Source organism: Alexandromys fortis, unplaced genomic scaffold, assembly GCF_014885135.2.
Source record: "Alexandromys fortis isolate MF-2015 unplaced genomic scaffold, M_Fortis_MF-2015_v1.1 scaffold_103, whole genome shotgun sequence".
Lineage (NCBI taxonomy): Eukaryota > Metazoa > Chordata > Mammalia > Rodentia > Cricetidae > Alexandromys > Alexandromys fortis.
Genome location: NW_026067978.1, coordinates 706593 through 733560, shown reverse-complemented (window position 1 = coordinate 733560; position 26968 = coordinate 706593). Strand labels below are relative to the sequence as shown.

At 43.3% G+C, this 26968-nt stretch overlaps 2 protein-coding genes across 4 annotated transcripts in view; one reads left to right on the top strand and one right to left on the bottom strand.

The window, feature by feature from the left end:
* Cdkl3 (cyclin dependent kinase like 3) overlaps nucleotides 1–9001 on the bottom strand; it is a 35265-nt gene extending 26264 nt beyond the window's left edge. For 2 of the 3 annotated variants that reach the window (XM_050157787.1, XM_050157788.1), the window contains exons 1-2: nucleotides 7871–9001; nucleotides 721–915 (exon numbers count right to left, since the gene is read on the bottom strand). In XM_050157787.1, coding sequence (XP_050013744.1) covers nucleotides 721–915; nucleotides 7871–8035 — 360 coding nt within the window. In that variant the 5' untranslated portion in view covers nucleotides 8036–9001. The remainder of the gene's footprint in view (nucleotides 1–720; nucleotides 916–7870) is intronic. The other variant, XM_050157786.1, reaches the window with a different exon arrangement.
* A 3341-nt stretch (nucleotides 9002–12342) lies between these two features.
* Ube2b (ubiquitin conjugating enzyme E2 B) lies at nucleotides 12343–26401 on the top strand. Its single transcript, XM_050157803.1, has 6 exons — nucleotides 12343–12774; nucleotides 14965–15045; nucleotides 17384–17409; nucleotides 20811–20900; nucleotides 23705–23793; nucleotides 25143–26401. The coding sequence occupies exons 1-6, from the start codon at nucleotides 12731–12733 to the stop codon at nucleotides 25269–25271; spliced, it is 459 nt and encodes a 152-aa protein (XP_050013760.1). The 5' UTR covers nucleotides 12343–12730; the 3' UTR covers nucleotides 25272–26401.
* The last annotated feature ends 567 nt before the right edge of the window (nucleotides 26402–26968 follow it).

Below are 26968 nucleotides of genomic sequence, written 5' to 3'. Positions count from 1 at the left end.
ATTGAAGAGCAATCCCCACTGCTGCTGGTGGAGGAGGCTCGGGAAACTTCAGGGGGGTATCTAGCAAGAAATGGGTCACCAGGGCATGTCCTTGTCTCGGACCCTTTCTCTTTCTGTTGCTTGTCTACCATGAGACTAGCACACTGTCCCATGCTCCTGAAGGCATGATGCTTGAAGAGAATCATGGGCTGAAACCTCTGAAGTCATGAGGCAAAGCAGTATTTCCTCTCTCTCTTTTTTTTTAATCCCAGGCTGGCTTTATTTATTTATTTATTTACTTACTTATTTATTTATTATACAGTGTTCTGGCATGGAGGGCACCAGACCTCATTACAGATGGTTGTGAGCCATCATGTGGTTGCTGGGAATTGAACTCAGGACCTCTGGAAGACCAGCCTGTGCTCTTAACCTCTGAGCCATCTCTCCAGCCCCCAGTATTTCCTCTCTTTAAGTTATCCTCACAGTTATTTTCGTCACAGCCTATGGGAAACTAACAGTACCTCAGACTCAGCCCACCTTATCATTCCAATTACTAAGTACTCAATAAATGCTTTTGGGTTCTGCAAATAAGCTGAAAAGCAATATCCCCCTTTTCAGTTTCAGGAAGTCCATTAGTATTATACACAGAAAAATCTTAACAACCTCCATTAAAAACAGAACTATTCAAATGGCACTTGTGAGTCATAGCCGTCCCAGCTGGGCTCCCTCTGAAGCACTTACATTATTATTGTGAAGATACTCAATCGCTCGAAGAATCTGGAACAGGTACTTTCTCAGTCGCTTACTCTCTAGTCCGTGACAGTAATGTTGCAACTCATCTAAGACTGTGTGGTCAATAAATTCAAATACCAAATGAATTTTCTTTTTTTGTCTAAAAACTTCAATCAGATTGACCAGGTTTTCATGCCGAAATTGCTATTAACAAAAGAAACAGAGTTTAAAATAAAATTGTTTCAAGCAGTAATTCATTCAAACACCTATATAATTTTGGAGAAAAAAAAAACAGGAAGAGTTTCAACTTCTTTCCTTTTAACAGGAACGTCTCAAGTGATCTGGCACATTCTTAATGTGTAAAAATCACTGTGATTTCTTGCTCTCTAGAGAAAGGTGAGACATGTTGACAAGGTTGCTTATTAAAACAATTTAGCACTAAAGTACCTCAATACAATGAGAACTCTTTTGCTATCTTTTAATTTGGTTTGTACTTAACACATGAAATTTAAGAGGACTGCATCCAGCACTTGGAAGGCAGAGGCGGGCCAATCTTTGAGTTCAACGCTAGCCTAGTTTACACAGGGAGTTCCAGGCTAGGCAGAGCTACAGAGTGAGATGGTCTCAAAACGAAACAAATAAAAATCAATAAATAAAATAAAATGAACCTTGTTTCATATTTACTAATTTTGTTGTTGTTGTTGTTTCTTTTTATTTTTAGAGACAAGGGCTTACTATGTACCCCAGGATAGACCAGAACTCACAACCTTTCCATCTCAGCTTCTGGAGTGCTGGGCGCTGGGACTAAAGACATAAACCACCACATTTATCAGCAGGTGTTTTATTTTTTGGAAACTGAACTTGGGATCTTTCACATGCTGAGCTAAGTGTACCTAGCCCCTAGGGTCCTCATATTTCAGATGAGCATGGATTTTTACACTTTTACAATTTATGTATGTGTGCTGGTCTATACGCATACATGTGCATCATGTGCACTCCTGGTACCCAGAGGTCAGAAGAGGGTGATGTTGGATCCCCTGGAACTGGAGTTAAGGATGGTTGTGAATCACCATGTGGGTGCCAGGAAGCAAACCTGGGTCTTCTGCAAGAACAAGTGCTCTTAGCCACTGAGCCATCTCTCCAGCCCACACGTATATTTCAACATCAGTGAGCATATGATATAAATTTATATAACGTATTCTCTAATTTTGGTCCTAAATTGTAGAGACTAAACCATAAGTTCTAAGGGTCATTTTTAATTCACTTGATAATCAAAAGAATATCAAAATATGTTTTAAAGTCTTCAAATACATGAAATAATTTATAACCATGGAAATAGCATAAATATGCAAATATTTGGTTTTTTCATTCATTTTTTATTCTACAATTCTACTAAGAAATGAAACACCCTTTATTCAGATACTCGGGAGGCTGAGACAGGAAGATAAATCTGAGGCCAGTCTGGGCAATACACAGCGAGATCTTCATTTCATGCAAACAAAAATTAAATAAGTAATTTTTAAAACAAAAATTCTTTTTTTGTGCTTCTAACAACCACTGTCAAAAATAATTTTAAGGAGTTGGAAAGATGGCTTAGTGGGAAAATGCTTGGTATGTACCCAAGTACCTGAGTTCAATCCCTAGCAACCACAGATAACCAGACATAGCAGTAGGCGCCTGTAACTAGCACTGGGGAAGGTAAAGTTGGGTGGATAGAGGGGCAGCTCACTGCTCAGCCATTTCAAGCTCAACTGATAGCTTCACATTCAATGACAGATTGTTTCCAAAAATAAGGTAGAATGTGGTAAGAGGCAGACACCCAACCTGATCTCTGACATTCAGGTACACACGCACTTCAAACAAACACATACATCAAATAAGTGCTTTTAAATAATTGCCATGTAGCAGCGTAGAAGACAAATAAAGCTTAATATTTAAGTAGCTTATTCTATTTTTTCAACTATTTTCCTTGCTACAATCAATTTTGAAATATTTAACCACTTTTTAAATTAACAAAATATTTATAAATTTGGATTAAAATGAGTATATTTCATTATTATATTCACTAGTAAACTATAATTTATTTTAAAAATTTATTCATTTATGATGTATACAGTGTTGTGCCTATATGTCTGTCTGCAGGACAGAAGAGGGCACCAGGTCTCAATATGGATGGTTGTGAGCCACCATATGGCTACTGGGTTGAACTTAGGTCCTCTGGAAAAGCAGCGAGGACTCCTAGGCGCTGAGCCAACCCCGCAAACTTTTTTTTTTTTTTTTTTTTTTTTTTTTTTTTTTTGGTTTTTTCGAGACAGGGTTTCTCTGTGGTTTTGGAGCCTGTCCTGGAACTAGCTCTTGTAGACCAGGCTGGTCTCGAACTCATAGAGATCCGCTTGCCTCTGCCTCCCAAGTGCTGGGATTAAAGGCATGCGCCACCACCGCCCGGCTAAACTATAATTTTTTTTTAAGAAAATGCTTTTATTCTAGTGGTATAACGTCAAGTTTTCTACTTTCCTGCGACTAGCAGAGACTAAAATCCTTGAAACATAACTGGTAGAAATTTTTGCCAAAATACAATTCCAGATTCCTTTCCTAAATTTTTGGGTTTTTTTGAAGACAGGGTTTCTCTGTAGCTTTGAAGTCTGTCCTCGAACTAGCTCTTATAGACCAGGCTGGCCTTGAACTCACAGAGATCCATCTGTCTCTGCCTCCCGAGTGTTGGGATTAAAGTGCGCCACCACCGCCTGGCTCCTTTCCTATTTTTGCTCTCTATTTCCCTGTTTAGTAAGATGCTGTGGTGCGGCCGCGGCAATAACACAGTGGCAGCAGTGAAGGGACAGCGGAGGGTCAGTGCTTTCAGACACCACACAAATGGCCCACCTAGGGAAAACTGCTGGCTTTCTGTACGACCTCTAATGTATATTCCTATAGGCTTATTTATGAGTATAGGTGTCTGATCTGCATGTATGTCCGTACACATGTGCAGCCTCGTTCTCACCCCTGGAAATGAAGTTACAGATGGTTGTGAGCCACCATGTGTGTGATGGGAATCAAATCCAGGTCCTCTGCAAGAACAAAAGCTCTTAACAGCCGAGCCATCTCTCCAGCCCTTAGTCTTTATTTTAAAGGCAAAATAGTGGAGGAAGTAAGGAACAAACAAAAAGAGTAGGGGTCTTCTTTCTTTGTGTGTATTTAATTATATTTTTCTCTATTACTAGACAACCTTTCACAGATATTCTAACTGCTGTGTCAGCAATTTAATCAGATTCTACCATTAAAATTTAGTTATTTGGGCAATCATTTTAGGTTAAGAATATTAGCGGTATGCAGTGGCACGTGCCTGTAATCCCAGGACTACAGAAGATGAAGCAGAATGAGGAAGAGTTTGAGGCCAGCCTGAGCTATACAATGAGTTCCAGGCTAGTTTGGACTATGCAATAAAATTTGGTGTAAAAAGAAGGGGCCTGGAGAGATAAAATGGTGGTTAAGAGAACTGGCACATCTTCCAGAGGTCTCTGGTTCTTTTAGGTTTATTTCTTTTACAATTTTATGTGTATAAATATGTGTAAAATATATGTACATATATGTACAGACATATATTTTACATTTATGTCTGTACATCAGGTGCATGACTGGTGCCCAGGGAGGTGAGAAAGGAAAATCAGATCCCACCTTGTGGGCTACAGGAATCGAACCTAGGTCCTCTGGAAGAGCAACAAGCACTCTTAACTGCCAAGTCAACTCTCCAGCCCATAAGTCTCTGATCCTGAACCCTCATGCTCAGAGCTGTGACACCCTCTTCTGGCCTCTGTGGGGATGCACCAACACGGTACAAACACATACAGACTAAAGACCTATACACATAAAATAAAACCCTTCTAAGTTTAAAAAATATTTCAGCCAGGTGAGGTGATGGTGCATGCCTTTAATCCCAGCACTTGGAAGGTGCAGGTGGATCTCTGTGAGTTTGAAGTCAGCCTGATCTACACATCGAGTTCCAGGACAGTCAGGGCTGTTATACAGAGAAACCCTGTCTTGAAAAACCAACCAACCAAAGAAAGAAAGAAATATTTTAAAGGAAGAAAGGCGGGAAGAGAGGGAAAGCAGGTGGGACATCCCATACAAAGTCAGTGAGAATAGTTTAGAGTGCTAATGGTGTCAGAGGCCTTTAATTCCAATACTCATAAGGCAGAGAGAAGCAGATCTCTCTCTCTCCGTAAATCAGAGTCTAGTCTGTTCTACATAGGAAGTTCCAGGGCAGCTTGGACTACATAGGGAGACCCTGTCTTAAAAAAGAAACAAAGTGTCTTAAAACAATTTGCATATACCAGACATGGTCCCACATACCTTTAGTCTCAGCATTCAGCAGGCAGAGATAGGCAGATTAGTGAGTTTGAGGCCAGCCTGGCCTACACAGCAAATTCCAAATCACCCAAGGATGCATAATGAAACCCTGTCTCAAATAAGTTATTTGCCTACGGTTATAACAAAATATGTTTTCAAGCTCATCTCCATGTTCTTGTCACTACTGGTTAGTGTTATAATATCACTAAATAGGGCTGGAGCTAGCACTCAGCTGGTGGAGTGCTGTCTAGCGTGCACAAAGCCCTGAGTGTGATCCCTAACAACACATGAAACTGCGAGGCTACATGGCTCAAAGGGTAAAGGCACTTGCTGTCAAGCCTGACAACCGAGAGCCCTCCAACTTCCACAAGTTACCCTGTGGCCTCCACATGTGCACTGTCAATGTGCATCACGCGCACACCAGAATAAATGGCAAAATGTAATTTAAAAATTAAAAACAACAGGCATGGTGTATGCAATGTCAGCACTATGGAGGCGGTGGCAGAAGATTCAGGAGTTCAAAGCCATTATTTCCTAATTTGATTTCTCACTTAAGGAGCACAAACTGCCTGGCAGTGCTGTTTCATTTCATCAGGCAAGGACTGGTGTCTTTCATTAAAAAAAAAATCGTAAGGTCCTTACTAGCTTTTCCTTTTCCTTCATACGCTCTAAAGATGTAGCGGTTCCAACTGTCCACAGGTGCTAGCATGGAATTCTATTTAGATTTATATTATCTAATACAGACAAAAAGAAAGAAAATGCTGGGCGGTGGTGACGCACGCCTTCAATCCCAGCACTCAGGAGGCAGAGGCAGACAGATCTCTGTGAGTTCGAAGCCAGCCTGGTCTATAAGAGCTAGTCCAGGACAACCAGGCTGTTACACAGAGAAACCCTGTCTTGAAAAGCCAAAAAGAAAAAGAAAGAAAACGTTTCTTTTGTACCAACAAAGATGGGCAAGGGCAGTTGTACTCTTCATCACGTGTAAACATCTGGACTCCACGTCAAGGTGAGAGCCCTGAAAGTGCTGTAAGATAGAACACCTGTACCTGGAGGCACTGCTTTCCGTTTTGGTGTCTAGCTTTGGACCCAGTCCCCAAAGAATGTTCACATTCTTTACCCCCTCAGTTCTTTGCCTGTCACACATACAGTGCCCTCATCTCTCCTGACACTTGCTGTTTGCAGAAGCCTAATAGTCTTTAGTTAAATATCCCTGTCATCTCCAAGTCAACAGTCCCAGAATTGAACTAGCTCTCAAATTCTCCTCCACTTTACTCAACTGCAGCATTCTCTGAACTTCAAGGACATCTCTGACGCCTTTCTGCATGTCATTTACACTGCTGGAATCTAAAAAAATGCCTCATGATATAGGATTTCTGAAATAAATTCCCATCAGTCCCCTTTAGATTTTAGTGTTCTGATATATTCTACAGAGTACTGATAGATTAATACCTAGCGGATTTTTTATTCTTTTAGTTTTTAAAGACAGGGTTTTTCTGTAGCTTTGGAGCCTGTCCTGGAACTAGCTCTTGTAGACTAGGTTGATCTCAAACTCACAGATATCTGCCTACCTCTGCCTCCCAAGTGCTGGGATTAAAGGCACGCACCATCACCACCTGACTACCTAACAGGGATTCTTTACAATTAACTCAAACCTTCATTTTCCATCTCCTAAAAAAATCAGGTTTGTGTCTTTGAGTCAGGGTGTGACGTACCCCAAGCTGGCTTGGAAGTTAATATATAGCAGAGGATTGCACGTACTCAGTTTTATGTGGTTCTGGGGACCAAACCCAGGGCTTCGGACATGCTTGGCCAGCAGTCTACCAATGGAGCTACTCCAGATCAAGCCCAAACCAAGTTCTGACTTCTTAGCCTAAAACGCTTTAAAATCTACTTCCAATTTACGGCACTAATTAGAATAGAATTCTAATTCTATACAAGAAACTCATAGACAAGTATTTGTTCTTTTCCTTTCCACTCTTGCTGTTGTTCTTGTCTTTCTATGCTTATGTTGTTCTGGAACTCAGTAGTAGCTCCACTTCACCCAAATGCTACACATCCTTCAAGGCCAAGAACACAGCATATTTTCTGCAAGAACCCTTCCCAGCCAAACAGAAGTGTGTGGAATTTAATAGTAACCATTAAAAAACACAAAACAAAACAAAAAACCTGTGTGGTTATGTGGTTCCGCACACAAGCCTGCAGGTGTCTCCCGGGAGCTGGAGGTGCAGGCAGTTGTGAGCCTTCTGATGTGGATCCGGAGGACTGACGCTAGTCCTCTCCCAGGGCAGCGAGTGCTCTGAACCACAGAGCCATCTCTCTGGCTCAGCATGAGTCACTCTTATTAGGATTATCTTTTGTACACCTCCTGTCTAGTCATAAGTCATTAAGGAACAAATTTTTACTTCTTTCTAGTCTCAGCTTCTTTCACAGTCCTTTGTACAAAGCAGACGTCTTTAAGCATTATAACTGAGTAGTTTTGAACAGCTTCACAATATTATCATAATTCTGCTATACACAAGAACGCAGATCTTTTATCACTAAAAATTACAAACTATAGGTAATGAGAATTTCTCTATGCAGTATATTGTTAATGGAAATGTTCTTTCATACATTTTATCTTCATTCTACAACAATTTCTCGCTTGACTTACATAATCAAGGCAAAAGAAGCCCGGTGTTGTAACGTAGCCTGTAAATCTCAGCACTGGAAAAAATAAGTGTTCCAGGCCAGTCTGGACTTCATAGCAAGATGAATTCCAATGGGAAATATATATATATTATATATATATATACAATAAAAGGCAAAAGAAACAAACCTTTAGAAACTTTATTTCTCTCGTTGCAATTTTGTTGACAGATTTTTCTGGTTTCTCATAGAATATCTTAATGGCCACTATCTGCCCAGTATCCTTGTGTTTGCATTTCATGACCGTTCCATAACTTCCCTCTCCCACTTTTCCAAGAGTTTCATACATCTCCATTTTCAAGCCGGGCTTCTGCTTCACAGAAATAAAGAAAATGTTATAAGTTCATGCTTTAAATTTTCAAGCTGGATAATGTACTGTAGAGTCGATAACCCCCTACTTTCAAATATAAGAACAAAATCTAGGAGAGCTGGCTGCAGCACAGCCTGTTCCTGGGAACTCTTAGGTTGTCGGAGAAGTTCCAATTTTCACCACAATACATGGGTGTCCTGCATTAATTTAGCATTTTGGGACTAAGGGAGGTCTGATTCGCGCTTAATTCAGGAATCATTTTAGAATACGGGATTTAGAAAACAAGTTCCCTTTTCAAAAAAACAGCAACGACGAAGGAAGGCAGGTTAAAAAGTCCCTCTAACAAACATTGCGGGTTTCTTGTGACCAGCTACGGTCCACAAGCGTGGGAACCCCCACCTCGGTACCGCATCTGCCCACGCGGCCCGCCCTCTCCTGAAGGCCACAGCCTAAACAGCCACAACCCGGGTCACGCCTCCCGCCGGGCTGTCCACCTTGTCCTGAGAGCCGCCGCCGACTCAGCCCATTCTGTAGTCCCCCCCCAGCCGGCCGCAGGACACCACGCCTCCTCTCCAGGCCGACTTTGGCGGCTCTGAGCCGCCCGACGCCCTGGCAACGGGGTGGGGGCGGGGCCGGCGTTCGAACAGCAGTACGCAAGCCTGGAAATCGCTGGGGTCCCGACCCGGAAGGGAAAGTGACGCGCAGCGGAAGCTAGATGGTGCAGTAGGCCCCGCGTGCTTGCAGAATGGGGAAAGGCGGTTTTTGTCGCAGATTGAACGCCCTCGAGGGCTCTTTCTGCCAGGGGAAAAGAGCATTTTGTCGCCAGGGTGACTGGTCACCCGCTTGTGCCCCGTCCTAAGAGGCTGATTATTATTAAAGACAACTGACCCAAGGAAGCCTTTGTGACTAATTTGCCAGTAGTACATTAATATTCCATACACCTGAATCCGACTTCAAAATCGACATCGATCCTTAAACAGGGACAAGATGGTTCTTAGGCAGAGGGCATAGCCCAGTGGTAAGCCACAAACTCAGCATTCATTACACCCCTGACTTATTCCTAACTCCGCATTCACTGCACCCCTAACTTATTTCTAACGGTATTTCTAATGTTCTTTAAGATTCTCGATATTCCTTCGTGTTTTTCAACTACTGGTACTCCTTTTTTATTTGTTTGGAGGCAGGGTCTCCTTGGTAGCTCTGGCTGGCCTGGGACTTACCTGTAGTCCAGGCTGGCTTTGAACTCCCAAGAGTTCATCTGTCTGCTCTGAGTGCTGTGCTAAAGGCCCTCGCAGTCCTTTTACAAAGTTTTCTCACTACATGTGAAATGCAAAACGGAGTGCTAAACAAGGACACTTGGGAATGTACATTTAATAACCCGAAGAGGTGTTGAAGGGCTCCACCTTGAGATCCTGATTCAACTGGAATAGTAGTAAAGCTAGTTCAATGAGATAGCTCAGGAGAAAGGCTAGGAAGCTGACAACTTGAGAGCAATCCCTTGGGTCTGCTTGGTGGACAGAGAACCAACTCCTCCAACTTGTCCTCTGGCCTGCACACAAAAATAAATGAATGCACACAGGAAGGGTGCTGAGGGGTGTATGTAAAAAAGAGAAACTAGTCTGCTTATTTAAAAACAGGTTAGAGCATCTCCTCCTGTCTATCCAGTTAGGGCTGGATTTCGGAGCTTGAGAGTGAGGAGGGATGGGTACCTGGTTTGTGTCTGTATTATTGACATCCTCATCGGTCTGTCCTACCCCACACAATAAAAGTGTCAGCCATGTGGCAGTGGTAGCACAAGCCCCAGTGCTCAGGAATGGGGAGGCAGAGGCAGATCTCTGAGTTCGAGGCTAGCCTGGTCTGCAGAGCAAGTTCCAGGACAGCCAGGGCAGTTGCAGAGAGAAACCCTGTCTTGAAAAAAACAAACAAAATGTCATAGTTAAGTCTTTCAACACTATGAGACCTGCTGTATGTTAATTTTCTATTTGTTATGAACTAAATATTTGCAAAGAGCAAAGCATGAACCAGACTGAGTTCCTGGCATCACTTAACTCACAAAGCTGCCAAGTCACTGGTACCCATTCTAATCCCAGGACTCTGGGGAGAGGCAAAGCTCTATCGAGACGGAGGAAGCTTGGTTGACATAGCAAGTTCCAGGCCAGCCTGAGCTACACATACCCTGTTTTTAAAAACAAAGACTAAGTTCTAAGACCATAGTTGTAAGTTTCTAGCAAGCAGCCTGACCAAGAAATTGTGTGGCGTTTGTTAATATTCTGCTCTGTAATACTTTAGGAAGTACAAGGAATTTGTCAAAACATTTCATTTTGGAAAAAAATCAAACTATCCCACCCATTTCTAAGTTAAATTACTAGATAAGGGACAGAATGAGATTAAAAAAAAGAATCTCTTTAGCATTTCACTGCATATAATCCCACATATTTATCTGCCTTTGTTCTTAACCCATGAGGAAGATTAGGAATGGTATGGCTGGATGGCGAAGAAGAAGAAGAAGAAGAAGGAGAAGAAGGAGAAGGAGAAGGAGAAGGAGAAGGAGAAGGAGAAGACAAGGAAAGGCAAGATACCTGTTACCTATGCCAGCTACTCAAAGGGAGTTGATGGCCAGCCCAGGGAACCTTAGAGCCAGTATCTCTCCACGCAGCTCAAGGCGGCGTGGAATTTGCAGCCCTCCTGTCCCCACCTATTTAGTGCTGAGGCTGCATCTGTGCACTGTCACCTCCCGCTCAGTAAAAAGTTAAAGGGCCTTTAATCTCAGCACTCGGGAGGCAGAGGCAGGCGACGTCTGTGAGTTCAAGGCCAGCCTGGTCTACAGAGTGAGTTCCAGTACAGGCTCCAAAGCTACACCGAGAAACCATGTCTTGAAAAACAAACAAACAAAAAAAAGGACTATATAAGACCCTGTGGTTCTATCATATACCTCAAAAAGGAGAAAAAAAACTTAAAAAGTTAAGAAGTATTTAACTTTTAGCTGAGTCACTCTGCGAGTGCAGAGCAGCGGCTAGGGTAACTGAGACCTACCTAGCAAACCTCAAGGTTACTTTTCTGGGGGTAGAGGGGGCTAGGAGGATGAGACTGTCTCACTATCACTGAGGCTTACCCTTCAACTCCTGATCCTTTCCACTACCTGATAGTGGGATCAGCAGAGTACACCAAGCCATTGGGTTCTCAAGGTTCCTTTAAACCAAGAGAATTCAGAGTTTGAAGAGAGGGGTAAGGGCAGTGGGAAACGTAAAGCCTTCCTGGTTTCCTGAAAACATGGGCAGGAGCGGAGCAGTGGATTTTCATTTCCTTCCTCCTGCTAGAACTAAGAATTCCGCGTCTTCTAAAATGTTCTGTACCCCTGACTAACAAATCCTCACAACTGGAGATGGAAGCTGAGGGTGGGTGTTCCGTGACTCGGCAAAGGAGGACAGGGTCAAGGCTTCTGAGCCTGCTGTGCATCAACACCCAAGAAGGGGCACTTCCGGTCCTCTTGGCACCCTCCTCGCAATTATCCAAAGCCTGTAATGAGCTGTAATGAGTTATCTCAGACTCAAGAAATACCTCCCACTCACGTCTGCACCATCTCTTCCCCCCATCTGAATCACTTGTGCGTTTCTTTGACAACCAGCAGCCCATTGATATGCTCTAAAATCACACCTCCACATTTCTTTTCTTTTTTTTTTTTTTCACATTTCTTGAAAAATACAATTGTGCCTCAAACGCAGGCAAATTTAGATTCCAATTTCTTTAGCTCTGTGCCGTCTTTAAAGGCTTGGACAATCTAGCCTTTCCGTACAAAAATCCCACTAGTGGGAACAGGTTATTGGTCCCAAAGCCTGTGAGCCATCTCATTTGCGCTGGCCTTCGCATTCAAAGCTGATTCTTACAAGTGTACGCGACCGTTTCAGCACCTGCCCCACGTACCAAAGTTGCTAAGTCACTTGAAATAGAAAATTCAGATTTTTTTGTTCCGTGTTAAAGACTTAGAAGGCAAGCGGCTCCTTCCACATCTCCTTAGGCAAAGTTCCTGTGCTTGGGGCCAAAGGAACAAGATACAACTAGAGGTGTCAAGCTCGCTCTTAAACTCAGCGACCTGCCTCGTTAGACCTAAAACCAGGAGCCAGGCGACACCGTCACGTGACCTGTTAATGGCGTCACAGGGACACGTGGTTCTAGATACTTCGCTCCCTCCCCCTCAGGGGTGGATTGTTGACAACGCCGCCAGCGGTCACGTGACCTGACGTCACCCCCCCCTCCTTTCCCTGAAATCTCAGGCTCCGGATGCGCCCGTCTCTCCCCGTCCGGCCGAACCTGAAACTAGCGACGGGGGGAGAGAGGCAAGGTAGCGTGCGGCCGCGGGCGGCCTCGGGCCCGTCGCTCCGGGCGTGAACAGGGAGCGGGATCGGCGCGGCTCCTCACAGGAAATCAGCCCGGAAGACGGACCCTGGCGCGGGCCGCGGCCGCGCGCGCGCCCGCTCGCCCCGCCCCTTCCCCCCTCCTCCCGCGGTGGTACTGGCGGAGGGCGGAGGGATCTGGAGGCGGCGGAGGGAGACGTCATTGCAGGGTTGTTTGTGCAGTCTCGGCGGCGGCGGCGACCCACAGTGATTCGGCCGCTGCGCCGGGGGGTGGGGGGGCCGAACGGGACTCTTTTCTTTCAGACTGACCGCGGGGCAGCTGCGGAGCATGTCGACCCCGGCCCGTAGGAGGCTCATGCGGGATTTCAAGCGGTAAGGCCCCTCGCCTTATAGTCCAATATGACGGCCCCTTCCTGAACCCGCGGGACTGCAGGGCGGGGATCCGGGACATCTTCCCCTTAGTGACCCTGACGGACTGTGGGCCTGCGGGATCCGCGGCAGCCTCGGCTTACCGGCGGTTCCCACTCCCTCGCCTGCTGCCTCCCTTTGAGTGAGGATGGTCGGTACTACTGCCTTCTGCCTTTCCCCTCCCCCCAAAGTAGGAAGGTGGCCATCGCTGGGCCTATGTGTCCCCAAGGCCCATCAAGGCCAGATGCGGACGCCTCCGAGCCCGCCTCTGCACCCTGCGGCGTCCCCTCCCCAGCCGGTGCGAGTAAGCTCCGCCTGAGGCTCGGGCCTCGCCTGGCCGACCAGTCCAGCTTTGTTCCAGCGCCCCGCGGACTCCCGTTTGGAGCGGGGTTGGGGTGAATCCTGCCCCACGTCCCTTCCCTTTCTGCTGCGATGAGGGTGGGGTCTGCCGCGCGAGGGCCGGAGGTGGTTAGCCCATCCCCCGAAACCCAACTCTGCCCCCGCCCACCTGGAAGGACCTTGAGAACTGGCTCGGGAAACCTGGGCCGAGAGATGGCCACTCCAGTGGCTGCCAGTGCCTTCTGGAACTGAGATCTGGCTGCCGAATAAAGGCCTATCTATAGCCTCCCGAGCCTGGAGAAATGCCTCCCGTCAGCCGGGAGCTCATCTGATACTCCACCTGGGCCTCCTTTTGGAAAATAGGGGTTTGTTAGGAAATACAAGGCTTGGAGGAAGAAGATGACCTCTTCCCTCCTCTTCCAGTTGTTTCTTTACGTGAAAACGTACGAGTGCAGAACAGTACCCCAAGTCCAGCGTCAAGATATTCTTTAAAGTTTTCTTTTCTGGTCAGACCTGCCGTGATTGAGACAAATCTGTAATAGAAAAGCTTAGATTTGCCGCTCAGGAAGTAACCTTCACTTCGCCATTATAGAGCCCCGTTTGGAAGCCTTTGTCTTGGGCCCTTGACAACTTCATCGTTTAATTCATTCGCTGCTGCTTTTAGCCACTTAAAAGTGGGGAGTCAAGCAGTACATAGTTACTGTCAGCGGCCTAATCTGCTTGAGCTTGACCAAACAATACACTTATTGTTGCCAAGTGCCCTACCACCTGAAGATGGGGTAGCGCTTAATGTGTGTGCTTAATGGAGAGGTTTTGTTTGTTTTTAATCTGACGGGCAAGGATGCCCTTTTTTGGTGCAAAAGTCAGCCAGGGCTTGAGGTCACTGTGTTTGATTAGCTCCCTGACTGAAACGCAAATAAAACTCCCCAGTTACATCCATTGTTATCTCTTGTCCATTTTTGCAATTTGTACTTGATTCCAAGTTGAATACACCTTGCCTTTGGTGGTTTTCCAAGAATCTTCAGGTTAAAAAGATTTGATGATGACGTCTGGTGAAGTCTTCTGGTCTTAGAGGTAGATTTTGCCTTCAAACAGCCTTGAAAATAGAGGCTGCTGGAAAAGCTAGCTGGAGCTTCTGGCTTCTTTAGAAAGCCAGTGTCGGAAGCACAGGGTGTGAAGTAAAACTTGCTTTCTAGTTACACTGAATGTGGTTTTTAGTCATTTAGTGTATACAGAGATTTGCTATGTTTTTGTGTTGTGCAGTGTCTGTGGTTAGGACTGGTGAGCCTTGGATGGTAGGAAAGGTGTAGGTTCTCTGTTTTGTTGTTTTTGTTTTTTCGAGACAGGGTTTGTCAGTGTAGCCCTGGCTGTCCTGGAACTCACTCTGTAGACCAGGCTCGCCTCCAACTCACAAGATTCCCGATACTTGCCTCTGCCTCCACCTCCCAAGTGCTGGGTTTAAAGGTGTGTACCACCACCGCCTGGCATAAGCTGCTGGTTCTCTAGCAGTAGTTTTTACTATTGAGATTGTAAGCTCTCGGTGGGTTAAGAGTGCAGTCTGGAAACATGAGTTCTTCAAGAGCCCGAATCTTAAATCTCGCTGTGTGAAGAGGGATGATCTCTTAGGCCTTTGTAGTTAGAGATCACTTTAGTATTAATGCGTGTATTAACCTGGTTGACTCATTTAAGTTGTGGTTCATTCCCACTCCAACAATAACAAGGTCATTCTAGCCAGTCTCTCAGAATAGGTTCAGTAGAATTTGACCTCACTGACCTTTATGTTCAACTCTGAAAATGACCACTCTGGATTTCCAGATTGCAAGAGGACCCGCCTGTGGGGGTCAGTGGTGCACCATCTGAAAACAACATCATGCAGTGGAACGCAGTTATATTTGGGTGAGTTGAACTAGTTATCCAGGATAGCTGTGTGGGGCCTCCTTGAGAAAAGTAAGTACATAAGCACTAAGGAAAGAGGTTGAAGTAGAAATTCTCCTGGGTGGGGGCATTATCACTTTTTTAAGAAGCTGTGGTTGGACCCAGGGCCTCGTGTGCTTGCTTACTAGTGCTCCATCACTACGCTGTACACCCAACCCCCGAAACATTTTATTGAGTCTGGGACAGTTAGATAAAATTGCTTTGCTTCTTGCTGTTATATATAGTTTTATGAGATTTTCTTTCACTTGAGCCAGGGTGTTGAAATGTTGCCCAGGATGATTTGGAACTGGGCTCCAGTGATCTCTTGCTTTAGGCCCTCAAGTAGCTGGGATTGTGGGAGTAGAACACTGTACTGCCTATGATACAGATTAACAGCCACTCCAGGTAACTGATAAAAACTAGGGTTCAAAGGCTTTAAGTGAAGCTTGTCTACCATGTATACAGTCCTGGGTTTGATCCCCAGCACTAAAAATAAGTAAATATTTTAAATTAAATGGAGTGATGAAGGAGATGAAATAAATTATCTCATTCAGTGTTTGTGCTCATGTTGTTGGAGGTGTAAAAAGGCTTGGAATCAAATAACGAGACCTTTGCAGTAACAAGAGTTTCAGCTACAAATCATCTGTGTCCTGAGCAGGAATGTGTTAGCATGCATGATGGTGGCATTGAACTAGGCCACTTTCCACATTGCAGACAAGTGCTCCATCGCCAAGCTACACTCAGACCCTTAAAATGGTATTTTGAGGTGGACTGTTGACAGGGTTGGCGTGCAGCCCTTTGTTTCAGCACTTGGAGACTAAAGTCCAGGCTGCGTAATGGAACCAGCTCAAAAAAAGCAAAACAAAAATGCAGAAGATCTACATGACTTTCCCAGATTGTCTTCAAACTTAGAATCTTCTTGCCTCAACCTTCCCAGTGCATGGGCCACCATACTTAATACATCCTTAAATTCCTATTTATTATTATTTTGTGTATGTATGTGAGAGAGACCGTGTGACTGTGTGTATGACTGTGTGAGTGAGTGTAGGTGCCTGTAACTCACAGCACTCAATATAAAGGTGTAAGATGGCAACTATTAAGTCACTTCTGCTCCTTCATCATGGCTTCCAGGGATAGCATAGCAAGCACTTTTACTTGCTGAACCATCTTGCAAGCCCTGCATATCCTTTTTGATTATGTGTGTCTGTTGGTATGAATGGGATTGTGGGAATTTGCCACTACAGCAGACTGTGGTATGGTTTTATAGTTAATCCAGGTAATTGATTAAAAACTAGGATCTTAAGGGGATGTCAGGTACAGGAGAGCAGGTGCCCATGTAAGACAGGCAGGCAGGGGTAGGGAGTCATAGCTCCTGAAGCTGTAGTTAGTTATGAGCTGCCTGAATGGGTGCTGGGAACCAAACTCCTGTAAGAGTTTCAAATACTCTTAATCACTGAGCCATCTTAGTGATGGGAGACTGGGAATGTAGCTCAGTTGGTGGAGTGCTTGTCCAGCATTCTCAAAGCCCTGGGTTCAGCCATCTGTAATCATACCCCTTGGAAGACAGTCAGAAGGATCACAAATTAAGAGCCCATAACAAGACCTTATGTCAAGAAAATTAAAATAGTTAGGTGTACTGGCTCATACTTATAAATCTTAGCACTTAGGAGTCTGAGGCAGGGCCATTGCTTCAGGGTCAGGTCAGCCTGACCTGACCATGATACCCAGTTTTTTTCTCTGTGTGTGTTACACCATCCCTTTTTAAAATTTTAGTTTGAGACAGGGTATTACCAGGTTGCCCAGGCTGGTCTAATTCTCCCTTTGTATGCCAGGCAGACCTCAAACTTGACATCCTCCTGCTTCAGGCTCCTGAGTATCTGGGATTATAAGTGTATGGCATCATGCCCACTTTTATACTGTTGTTTTGGTTTGGGGTTTTTCAAGACAAGGTTTCTCTGTGTAACAGACTAGCTGTCCCAGAACTTATTCTGTAGATCAGGCTGGCCTCGGACTCAGAGACCTGCCTCTCTGCTGGGATTAAAGGTATGTGCCTCCACGACCCAATTTTGCAGCAAAATCATAGACAAGTTTGTTGAGTAAAATTATCCTTTGGGGAGAAGAAACTTGAACATTAAAAGTTATTTCTGCTCTCTTGTCAGTAAAAAGCTGAGGCTGTACGTTGGCCTAGGTGTGTGTACAGCTCTCTGGGTAGCAGGATGACTGCAGCCTTTTCTAGTTTCCCAGTTTATTCTTCCCCTCCTTGAAGACAGAAAAGGCAGAGTAAAAAATGTCTTTTAATCAGAAATCTTCTTGTTTTCAGACCAGAAGGGACACCCTTTGAAGATGGTGAGTAATTGTTAATTATTTTCTTTATTAAATGGGTGCTTTTAAGTCAGAGATTCGAATACCAACACACCTATTTGAAGCCTTTAGTGTTCTAAGCAAGCACTCCACTGCCAAGCTCTCCCCGACTCCTGAATCCATAGTTACCAGTAGCTTCAAGCTTCACTACTTAGGACGTGTAACACCCAAAGCATTCTGCAGTGTTTTGCAAGTTGGTTATATCTAAGAGGAGCCAGGAATATGGGGGAGAATGGTTCAAATCTGTAATCAAAATTACATTTATTAAATTTATTTTAAGCAGGTGCTTACAGATTTTCTCTAATTATAGTAGATCTTAAAAAATTAACAGCTTTGCTGTAATTATCAAAGTGACTTCAGAATTTATCTTATTAACATATTTGACAAGAATAATGGCTGTGAACTATTTGTCGGGGATAACCTGAAAGTCTAATAAACAAGTACTTGGACTTTGAAATATTGCCTGATGAAGAACAATAGGGCCGACCTAGGCATAACTCTTAGACAGAAGTGCTGTAAAATAATCTAGATCTGTATTTGAGATGGATCTCACTGTAGCCCCTTCTAGTGACTGGGACTCGGAGAAAATCCTCCTGCCTCTGCCTTCTAAGTGCCGGGATTGTCCTCTTTCTTACTAAATATGTATGCATGTGTTAGAGATACGTGCCACACTGCCGTACTTATTTCTAGGTAGGGATAAGAAATCCAAGGAGGTATCAAGTGACTGTAGCAGCTGTTTTTGTTTTGGTTTTTAAGCTATCTCAGGATGTCTCAGTTGCGTTCAATCCACAAACCCTTCCTGGTGTCTGAGTCCTCTTTCAGACCATCTTAATACTAATTGTTGACCTTTGCATTGCTGATATAGAAACAGTCTGAGCTAGATCTGTACCTAAATAATTGAGCATCTAAGAGCAAGTTGAGACCTTGACCCACACTATCGTAACAGTCGCTGTGTTCTTTGCATGGTAAAATGTCTTGGTGACAGTGGGAGTTGCTGGTGACCTCTCGGTCTGCTTGATGTTGTGCATGATGACAGCACATGACAGAACCACTTCTGCAGTTGTCAGTCACAGCGTGGGCTGCTGGTGTGTTCGTGGAACATGCTTACTTGAAAGGATGACTGACAGACCTGGAGAAGTAGCTGGGTGGTGGAGTGTGTGGCTGCCATGGCCTTGGGTCTTGGGTCTAGTCTCTAGCATTGTCAAAGATTGACAAAACCAAAACGTAATCCAAAGTACAGCAGAGTTTAGTGTAATTGAGTACAGAATGTTTATTGATAAGATTGTAGGTGGTTCATTGCAACAAACCTTTAAAAAAAATCTTATGCAATAGCAAACCAGTCTAAAGAGGCTATAAAAATCACATATTGTATGAGGCCAGATTTTCTCATGTACTATGCTACAATCAAAAACTAGATTGCAACAGATTGTATTTAGATAAGAGAACCCAGCTGCCTTCTTTAAACCAAGTCTTAAAGAGAATTGTAAAAATAATGATGTACCTATCGCTAGCATGTTTTTAAGTATGTTATTTAGCATGTCTGTAAGTATATTTAGGTTAATTGTAAGGCTCAGTTCTTTTTGATGAATTGTAGTATTTTCTGAGTTACTGTTTTGATAGCTTAAGAATGACCCTCCAGGTGTGTCAGGCTAGCTCTCGTCACTGAGCTGACATTATTCCAACCCCATTCTGTGTTGAGACAAGGTACTGCAGAATTGTTCAGGCTGGCCTAGAACTTGAAGTCCTCTTGTCTCAGCTGTCTGTGTAGCCAGGGTTACAGTATTTCCCACCCACCCAGGCTTGAATCTGCTCACTAGACAAGGGTTCTGTCACTGAGCCATGTCCCCAACTGTCAAATCACAGTTTCTAGTACAAGCTCCAGTAGGTATCACCAGTGGCTTATTGGAGGCAGTCTATGCAGAAACACAAGATCCGGTTGTTTACATCTCAGAGATTTTTACAGTTACTATTTTAATTAAATGCTGCTTTTAAAAACAACATTTAGTTGAGCAGTAGTGATGCATGTCTTCAATCCCAGTGCTCAGGAACAGAGACAGATGAGTCTCTATGAGTTTGAGACCAACCTGGTCTCCAGGGTTGAGTTCCAGGACTGTTATACAGAGAAACCCTGTCTCCAAAAAAAAAAAAAAAAAAAATTTAGAAATCAGAAAGTGGTAATAATTAAACCAAATTGTTTTCTAATTTGTCTACCACTCGGTACTGTCTGGCTCTTAGAGTTCTTTTATCTGTTGCCATGGTGAGTTATCATAGTGAATGCTGTTCTGTTCACCTCAGTTTCATGAATTCACTCCTTGCCCATAGTGGGATTAATACTGCTGAGTGGTCTTGAGACCAAAAACCTTAAGATTAACTATCCCATACTTGTGCTTGAAATTGTATATGGTCCAGCTGTTTTTATAAATTGCAAAAATTAAAATGTAAACTTTAAATATGTAAGGGCTGGAGGTGTAGGTCAGTGAAGAGTATATGCTTGAGATATATATGAGGCCCTTGGTTTGATCCTCAGCATAGTAGTTAAGGCTAGCTTTATTAACTGTCTCAGTTACCCCTATTAATATATGTGCACATAAGAAATAAGGCTTAGCTTCATTTGACTTCTTTCTATCTTTAGTCTCTAACCCAAATTTCCAGCCAATCGCAAAACAAAAAGTAACGAAATGGAGATTGTGTTCCAATCAATGAGGAGTAAAGATGTAAACTAGCCAGTTTGTTTTTAGCATGTTCAAAAAAAGGAGACAGAAGTACCTTTCCTATCAGCAGCCAGGCCTAAGCTGGCCTTTGCAGTTGGTAATGAGCTCTCAGAATCCTTTGGCACCCTCCTTTTAAGCTGTAAACTTTCTAGTTCCTTAAGTGTGAATTTTTAAAATTTTAGTAGTTGGCCCAGTAGCCTTTCAAAAATAAGACATTCGGGACTGGTGAGATAGCTCAGAGGGTAAAGGAGTTGGCCCCACAAACTGATGACCTGAGTTTACTCCCAGAGGGTGGTCAGTCAGGAGTTCAAGGCCATCCTCGGCTACTTAGGTGGGAGGAAAGAACTAACTTCAGAACAAATTTGCCCTCTGACCTCCACACATATACCCTGGTGCGACGCCCATCTACACACACAAATCATGCACCCCCAATCAGTTAGTCAGCTGAATGTGACCGTTACCACTTCCACACTTCTGTAGTAGCCCATGAAAATGCATGTCCTCCAAGTGCTTGCCAGCATCACTTGTCCACAGTCTAACACAGAAGTACGTTAGATGTTTTATATGCTAAGAGTTCTCCAGCTAATGTGTGGTTGTGCAAAATCTGATATGGAATTAAGATTTATTTAAAAGTAATGTTTGTCTTTACTGTAATTTGGTTTGTTTTCTACCTAGGTACCTTTAAACTAGTAATAGAGTTTTCTGAAGAATATCCAAATAAACCACCAACCGTTAGGTTTTTATCCAAAATGTTTCATCCAAATGGTAAGTAGCAGCTTCTAAGATTTTTTTCAGTGGTGGGAAAAGGGTGCTGTAGGGTTTGTCCCTCCCCGTGGGTATAGCCTATTCTTAGAATTAGAACCTGTTGTCAGATACTGCTTCCATGCCCGTGTTAGCCACAGTTTTGTTGCTAGAATCCTAACAAGGTTCCATGTCTGAGGTAAAGTAATTTTAATAACATCTGAATTAAAAGTAATAAACATCTATTTGCTTAAAGAACATAAACTTCCCCTGAAATTTGGCTTCTGAAAACATCACATTCAAGCCAGAGGGTGGGCAATCAGGAGTTCAAGGCCATCCTCAGCTACTTAGCAACTTCAGAGTCAGCCTGGACTTCAATGAGACTCTGTCTTCCAAAATAAAAATACAGATTTTAGGGTCTTGAAAATGTCTCAGTGGGTAAGGGTACCTTGCCATCAAGTCTGCCAGCCTGAGTTCAATCCCCAGGACTCTCGTGATGAGAGATCTTCTGACCTCCACACATGTTACTTGATGAACACTCATTTCTGCGTGTGCACACTCAAATGAGTAAAATGATAAATGATGGGATCTCATAGCCACGCTGGCCTTCATTTTGATGTATATATTCAAGGATGACTTTGAACTCAGGATCTCCTGGTTGCAGGTCTGAGTGCTCACATACAGATGCCACCACACCCAGTTTAAGTGGTACTAGGGATCAAACTCCAAGTTTACACAGTAGGCAAGCATTCTACAGACTAAGCTACATCTCCAGTCCTGGGTTGACAGACAGACAGATATACATACAGTGTTTGCCATTCTATTTGCCCATTTTTATTTATTATTTACTTATTTTGTTTTTCAAGACAAGATTTCTCTGTGTAGCCCTGCTGTCCTGGAACTTTTTTTGTAGATCAGGCTGGTCTTGAATTCAGAGATCCACTTGAGTGCTAGTATTAAAGGTGTGCACCACCACACCCAGCCTACTTGTCCATTTTAATTACACAATTCAGTGGAGTTTTAGTATAGTCACAGGCACAGTAAAACCATCAAAATGACCAATTTTCCTTTTTCTTGTGAGATAACAGTCTGAATGTTTTGTGTTAATGGATTCTTAACACATGACCCTTACTTACTTTTCATCTACATAAACCTTTTGTCTGTTGTGCTTCAACTGTATCCCCCAGCCTTTGAGCTGTCATTTGTCTCTGTTGCTTGAATAATGTTTTACTATTTTACTATTTAGATATATTCTGTTTACCTGTTAATCAGTTGATGGACATTTGGATTCAAGTTTTCTTTTGGCATCTTAAAAAAATCAAAACTAGTTCAAAACTTTAAAATTATCAAATGTTGTTCTGAGTATGACATTTGCTTCTATAGAGCTGATGAGAAGCGGCTGACTTCTACTTTTAGACCAAAAGATCTGAACTGAGTTTAACCATTAGTAATACTGAGTACACAGAGAACAAGGTGAGGCCAGGAGAGTAGATATGATTACCCAGAGATGAATAATGGGGATAGAAGAGAAGCCCTAGGATGGAGCCCTGAGGAAAGGCAGGCGCGCACACACAAACACATACACACTCAAACTCCTTAACCCTGTTGCTATAGAGAATATTGTGGTCACTGGGGTATTTCAGTTTGGCAATACTGCCAGGAGTAGTAGAACATGCTTATAATCTCAACACTTGGGAGGTAGAGAGAGGCAGGAGGATCAGAAGCTCACTGCTCTCCTACGCTCCATAGCAGGCCTGGGCTACATGAGACTCTTCTAAAAGAATGAAATCCCGTACATTGGTAGTATCTGTAACATTGGCCTAAGAGGGTAGAAAGTATATCCCAGGTGGTTAAAAGTTTTTTGGTTAACTTCCTGCCACCGCTGCCTTGTGTGTGACCAGGGGTTGGGGGATGAGGTGTATTACAAGCAAGAGTAAAAAAGGTCAGCTATCAGTCTTAGCTGCTAATAATTTGACATAATTTTACAAATACTTGTTACTTCATTTACTCAAAGTGAAGGTACTTATATACTTTTTTAAAAACCAAAATGTGGAACTACTGGATGTAATTTTTAAGTTTTTTTTTTTTCTTCAGACAGAGACAGGCCAATCTCTGTGAGTTCAAGGCCAACCAGGCCTACTTAGTAAGAACCTGTCTATAAACAAAAACCCATTGTTTTCATGACAAACACAATATAGATGCCGTTTATGATGACTGTACTAGTAGTAATGTTCCATGTGTGTGTCATCATTTACTATTCTGACGATGCCAGAAACCTAACCCAGGACTTTGTCCCATGACTGTAAAATGCTCCACCTCCAGGCAGGTGTGCTGTTGTTTAGCCAGACCGGTTTTTTGTACCACAAGGGAATTTACTGTTTTTCTCTCATAGATAATGTAATTGTGAACATCCTACAAATAAATCTTTTAGGTATTTTTGGTAATCTTCTGAGAATACTCTCCAGGAGTGGGGTTTTTAAAGAACTCTGTTTGAGACTTAAGAAGGGTGGGGTAGTTTTGTGTGGGTGCTGGCTAGTGAACCCAGGCTCTGCACCTGTGAAACAGGCACTTGACCACTGAGCTACAGCCTTGGACCTGAAATGAAGTGATTAGTGTATATTGTGCTTTGAGAAAGTCTCTCCCTCGGCCTTCTGAAGTGAGCCAGATAATAACATAACTTTTCAGAACACATTTTCCTATAAGACAGAAGAGTTTTGGTTTACTGCCTGATATTCAGAGCTTGTGACTTGGTCCGGTTTTGTGTTTGCTGACAAGTTCTCTTAACTAGGATGAGTCAGTGGTAACTAATTTGAGTGTTGTCTTTACAGTGTATGCTGATGGTAGCATATGTTTAGATATTCTGCAGAACCGATGGAGTCCCACATACGATGTCTCTTCCATCTTAACTTCAATTCAGGTAAGTGTGTGTTGCAGAAGCATCACAACCTCTCCTCAGTCTGTGGGTCACAACCAGTTACTTAGAGCAGACTAACAACCAAGGAAGCAAACCACCACCCTGCGCCCAGGATCTAATGCAGCACTCAGACAAGGGCCTGGACTGTTCTGCACTTTCCTTAGTTGACATATGAGGTCTAATCCACTGCTTGTTTGCTCTGGCGGTGGTGGTGTCTCTTGCTCTAGGCTGACCGACCCATGGATGACTTTTAACCTCTGATCCTCCGGCCTCTCTTCCTGAGTGCTGCAGGTACAGGCTTATGTGCCACCGTGCCTAGTCACAACCTGTTCTTAATCATGCTACACATTGTCACAGGTCAGACTTACTCATGCCCATATAGTATCTTGGGGAAGGAAGAGTAAAGATGATTGCTTAGAAAACCATAGGGACATCTAGGAACTGCCAAATCAAAGAACTGTGGCCTGTTTTGTCCCATTCAGGAAAGTCTGTTTGTAAAAAGGGCAGTAGCTGTTGACCAGCGAGTCTGGGGAGGCTGTTGTAGCTGTGCTGATTTGAGGGGAGCAAAAGATCTTTGGATTTCTGTCCATCTTCCTGAGCCTTTTCCTCTACTGTTAGTTCTCATCTCTAGAGAACATCATTGTGATGTTTCATTGACCCTTGTTCATACCTACTTCCCTGCTACCTGTCTGTCCTGCTTACCCTCTGTCCTTCTGTCCCATCCCTGTATGTTGTATCCTCCTCCCCCCGCAGCCATCCACCATAATCTACTTCTGTTTCCATGTTCCATGTATTTAAAGGTATATTCTACATAGAAGAGCAACCATTACCTTAAGTTGCTTATTGCTCTGTGCTCTTTCCTTCCCACTGTGGTCACCTTTACTATTCTATTCCCTTCTTGCTAAGTGTGTTTCATTTATCAGAGGAGCAAGGCTTGCCTACAGATTTGTTGAGTGTCCACAGTAATGTTTAGGCCTGGGGGGTGTGGTTAGGAGTAAAGCACCTAGTAAGCTGGAGACCTGAACAACACCCAAAAACAAATAATGAAAATAACAGTTACTAAGGTATTACGGGTGTTGTAGTTTATTTCCTGGTGAGGAAGTTCTTATATGCTAATGAATATTGTACTTGGCTGATTTCCTTGAAATGGGAGGTCTCAAAGCACTGGGAGATGTTTTGGAAGCTTATGTTCTTGAGCAGCAGAATCCTGTTTCATGCCATTTCTCATGGCTTTGAGGCCTGAAAGATGGCTTAGGAACTTCCAGATAATTCTGTTTTGAATAATTTTTTGTCCTCATCTGATCCCTATTAATGTAACACATAACTGAAAAGCATTCTCTTCTTTCTTCTAGTCTCTGTTGGATGAACCGAATCCAAACAGTCCAGCGAATAGCCAAGCAGCACAGCTTTATCAGGAAAACAAGCGGGAGTATGAGAAGAGAGTTTCGGCCATTGTTGAGCAAAGCTGGAATGACTCATAATAGACACCTGGTCTGTTCATCTTTCATCGTTGTTGTGTATAATTTACCTCCCAGTAGAAAGGCTAGCCAGTTTTAAGTGCCACGGGTTTTAAGGATTCTGCAGAGAAAAAAGAAAAAGTCCTTCAGTTTAGAACCTACAAAAGCTTGTGTATCTTGATTAATGTACTTTTTATTGCATGGTGTGAACTAAGTTATTGCTGCATAAATTTGTAATATATCCTGTTTGTATTTTTTTCCAAGTGTATAATGTTGGTGTGGAGTTTTCATGACAGAATATACACATTTTGTAAATCTGTACTTTTTTCAAATATTGAATGCCTTATTTTTGAATTCTTTAGATTTTTAAATTGGAGAAAAGCACTTAAAGTTTTTTATATATGAATATTACATGTAAAGCTGTTAAAATACATAACTTCAGTGCAAGAGACTTTGTCACTTGTTTCCTTATCTGTGCAGGAGGGACTGAGAAGTCTCTAGCTCTCCGCCAGTTGAGAGCTTCATTTCCAACTGCAGAAGATCATACTTCTATTTTATCAACAAAGTCTGCAAATTTGATTCTAAAACCAATTCTGATCTCCGGCTTTATTTTGAATGTACTTCTGTTAGTTCAGTTAACTAATTATAGACTTACTGGTCTGATTCTGTCCAGCTCTGTATTTGGGCCACTTGTTAACGTGCGTTTCTCATGTTAAACTGTACCTATTGTGACTTCACAATTGGCACTCGCCCACGAGCAGAGCTGATGTTCTCTGCAGTGTGGCAGCACCTTCACAGGCTTTTGATTAAGAAAGTAAAGCCATCACCATTTACCAAACGCCAGGCCGCAGTATTAACAATGGCCGGTTGCATTGGTTTGAGCAAGGCAGAGATTTGGAAAGAATCTTGGTGTAACTTGAATATTTGCAAACTACCTTTTAATGCAGCTGCGCGCTACCTGTTTATTCTGGAACTGTTGAGCACCAGGGCCTGCCAAGTTGCTTCTCACCTCCTCAGTTGTATACAAGTTGTACTGCATCTTAGTTTACTGGATAGATTTAAAACACAGTATTGTAGAAAGCTAATACAAAGCTATCCTATGCCTTCAAATAGTATAGAAAATGGAAAATATACAAGTAAATTCTGTTGAACCACTTGTGTAGTCTCTCTAGTAGTTGAAACAGCTATTGCAGTGAGCCTGAGTTTCTTGTCATCCATACCAGCCTTCTAGAGATGTGCTCTGGTAACCTCTCTGTTGGAAAATTGGGTTGCAGAATGACCCAAGTCTTCTGCTCACGAGCAAAGTTTAAAACGGGGATGGATAAGAACTGGTTCTTCCCTTTAGAAGTTACTCCTCCGTGGGGCTGATGGTTCAGTGGTTAATAGCATGTACTGTTTCCTCAAGAATCCGAGCTCGTTGCCCTGCACCCACTTCAGACAGTTCCGAGCTGCCTGTAACTCCAGCTCCAGGAGGATCCAAAGCTCATGATTAAAATTAATACAGAAGAATGTCAAGCTATTAAGCAGAGTGTAGTGGCACATATACTCAGGAGGTGGGGGAGGGGAGGGATCCTGGGTTTGAGCCTGGTCTACGCAGTGAGTTCCAGGCTACCCCATGTGTGATAATTCTGCCATTTAGCTCTAAAACAAATTCTTTCCTCCAGCGACCAGACTGTCAATAAGCAGTACCGTGAGGGATCCTCCTGTTGAGCTAAACTGTC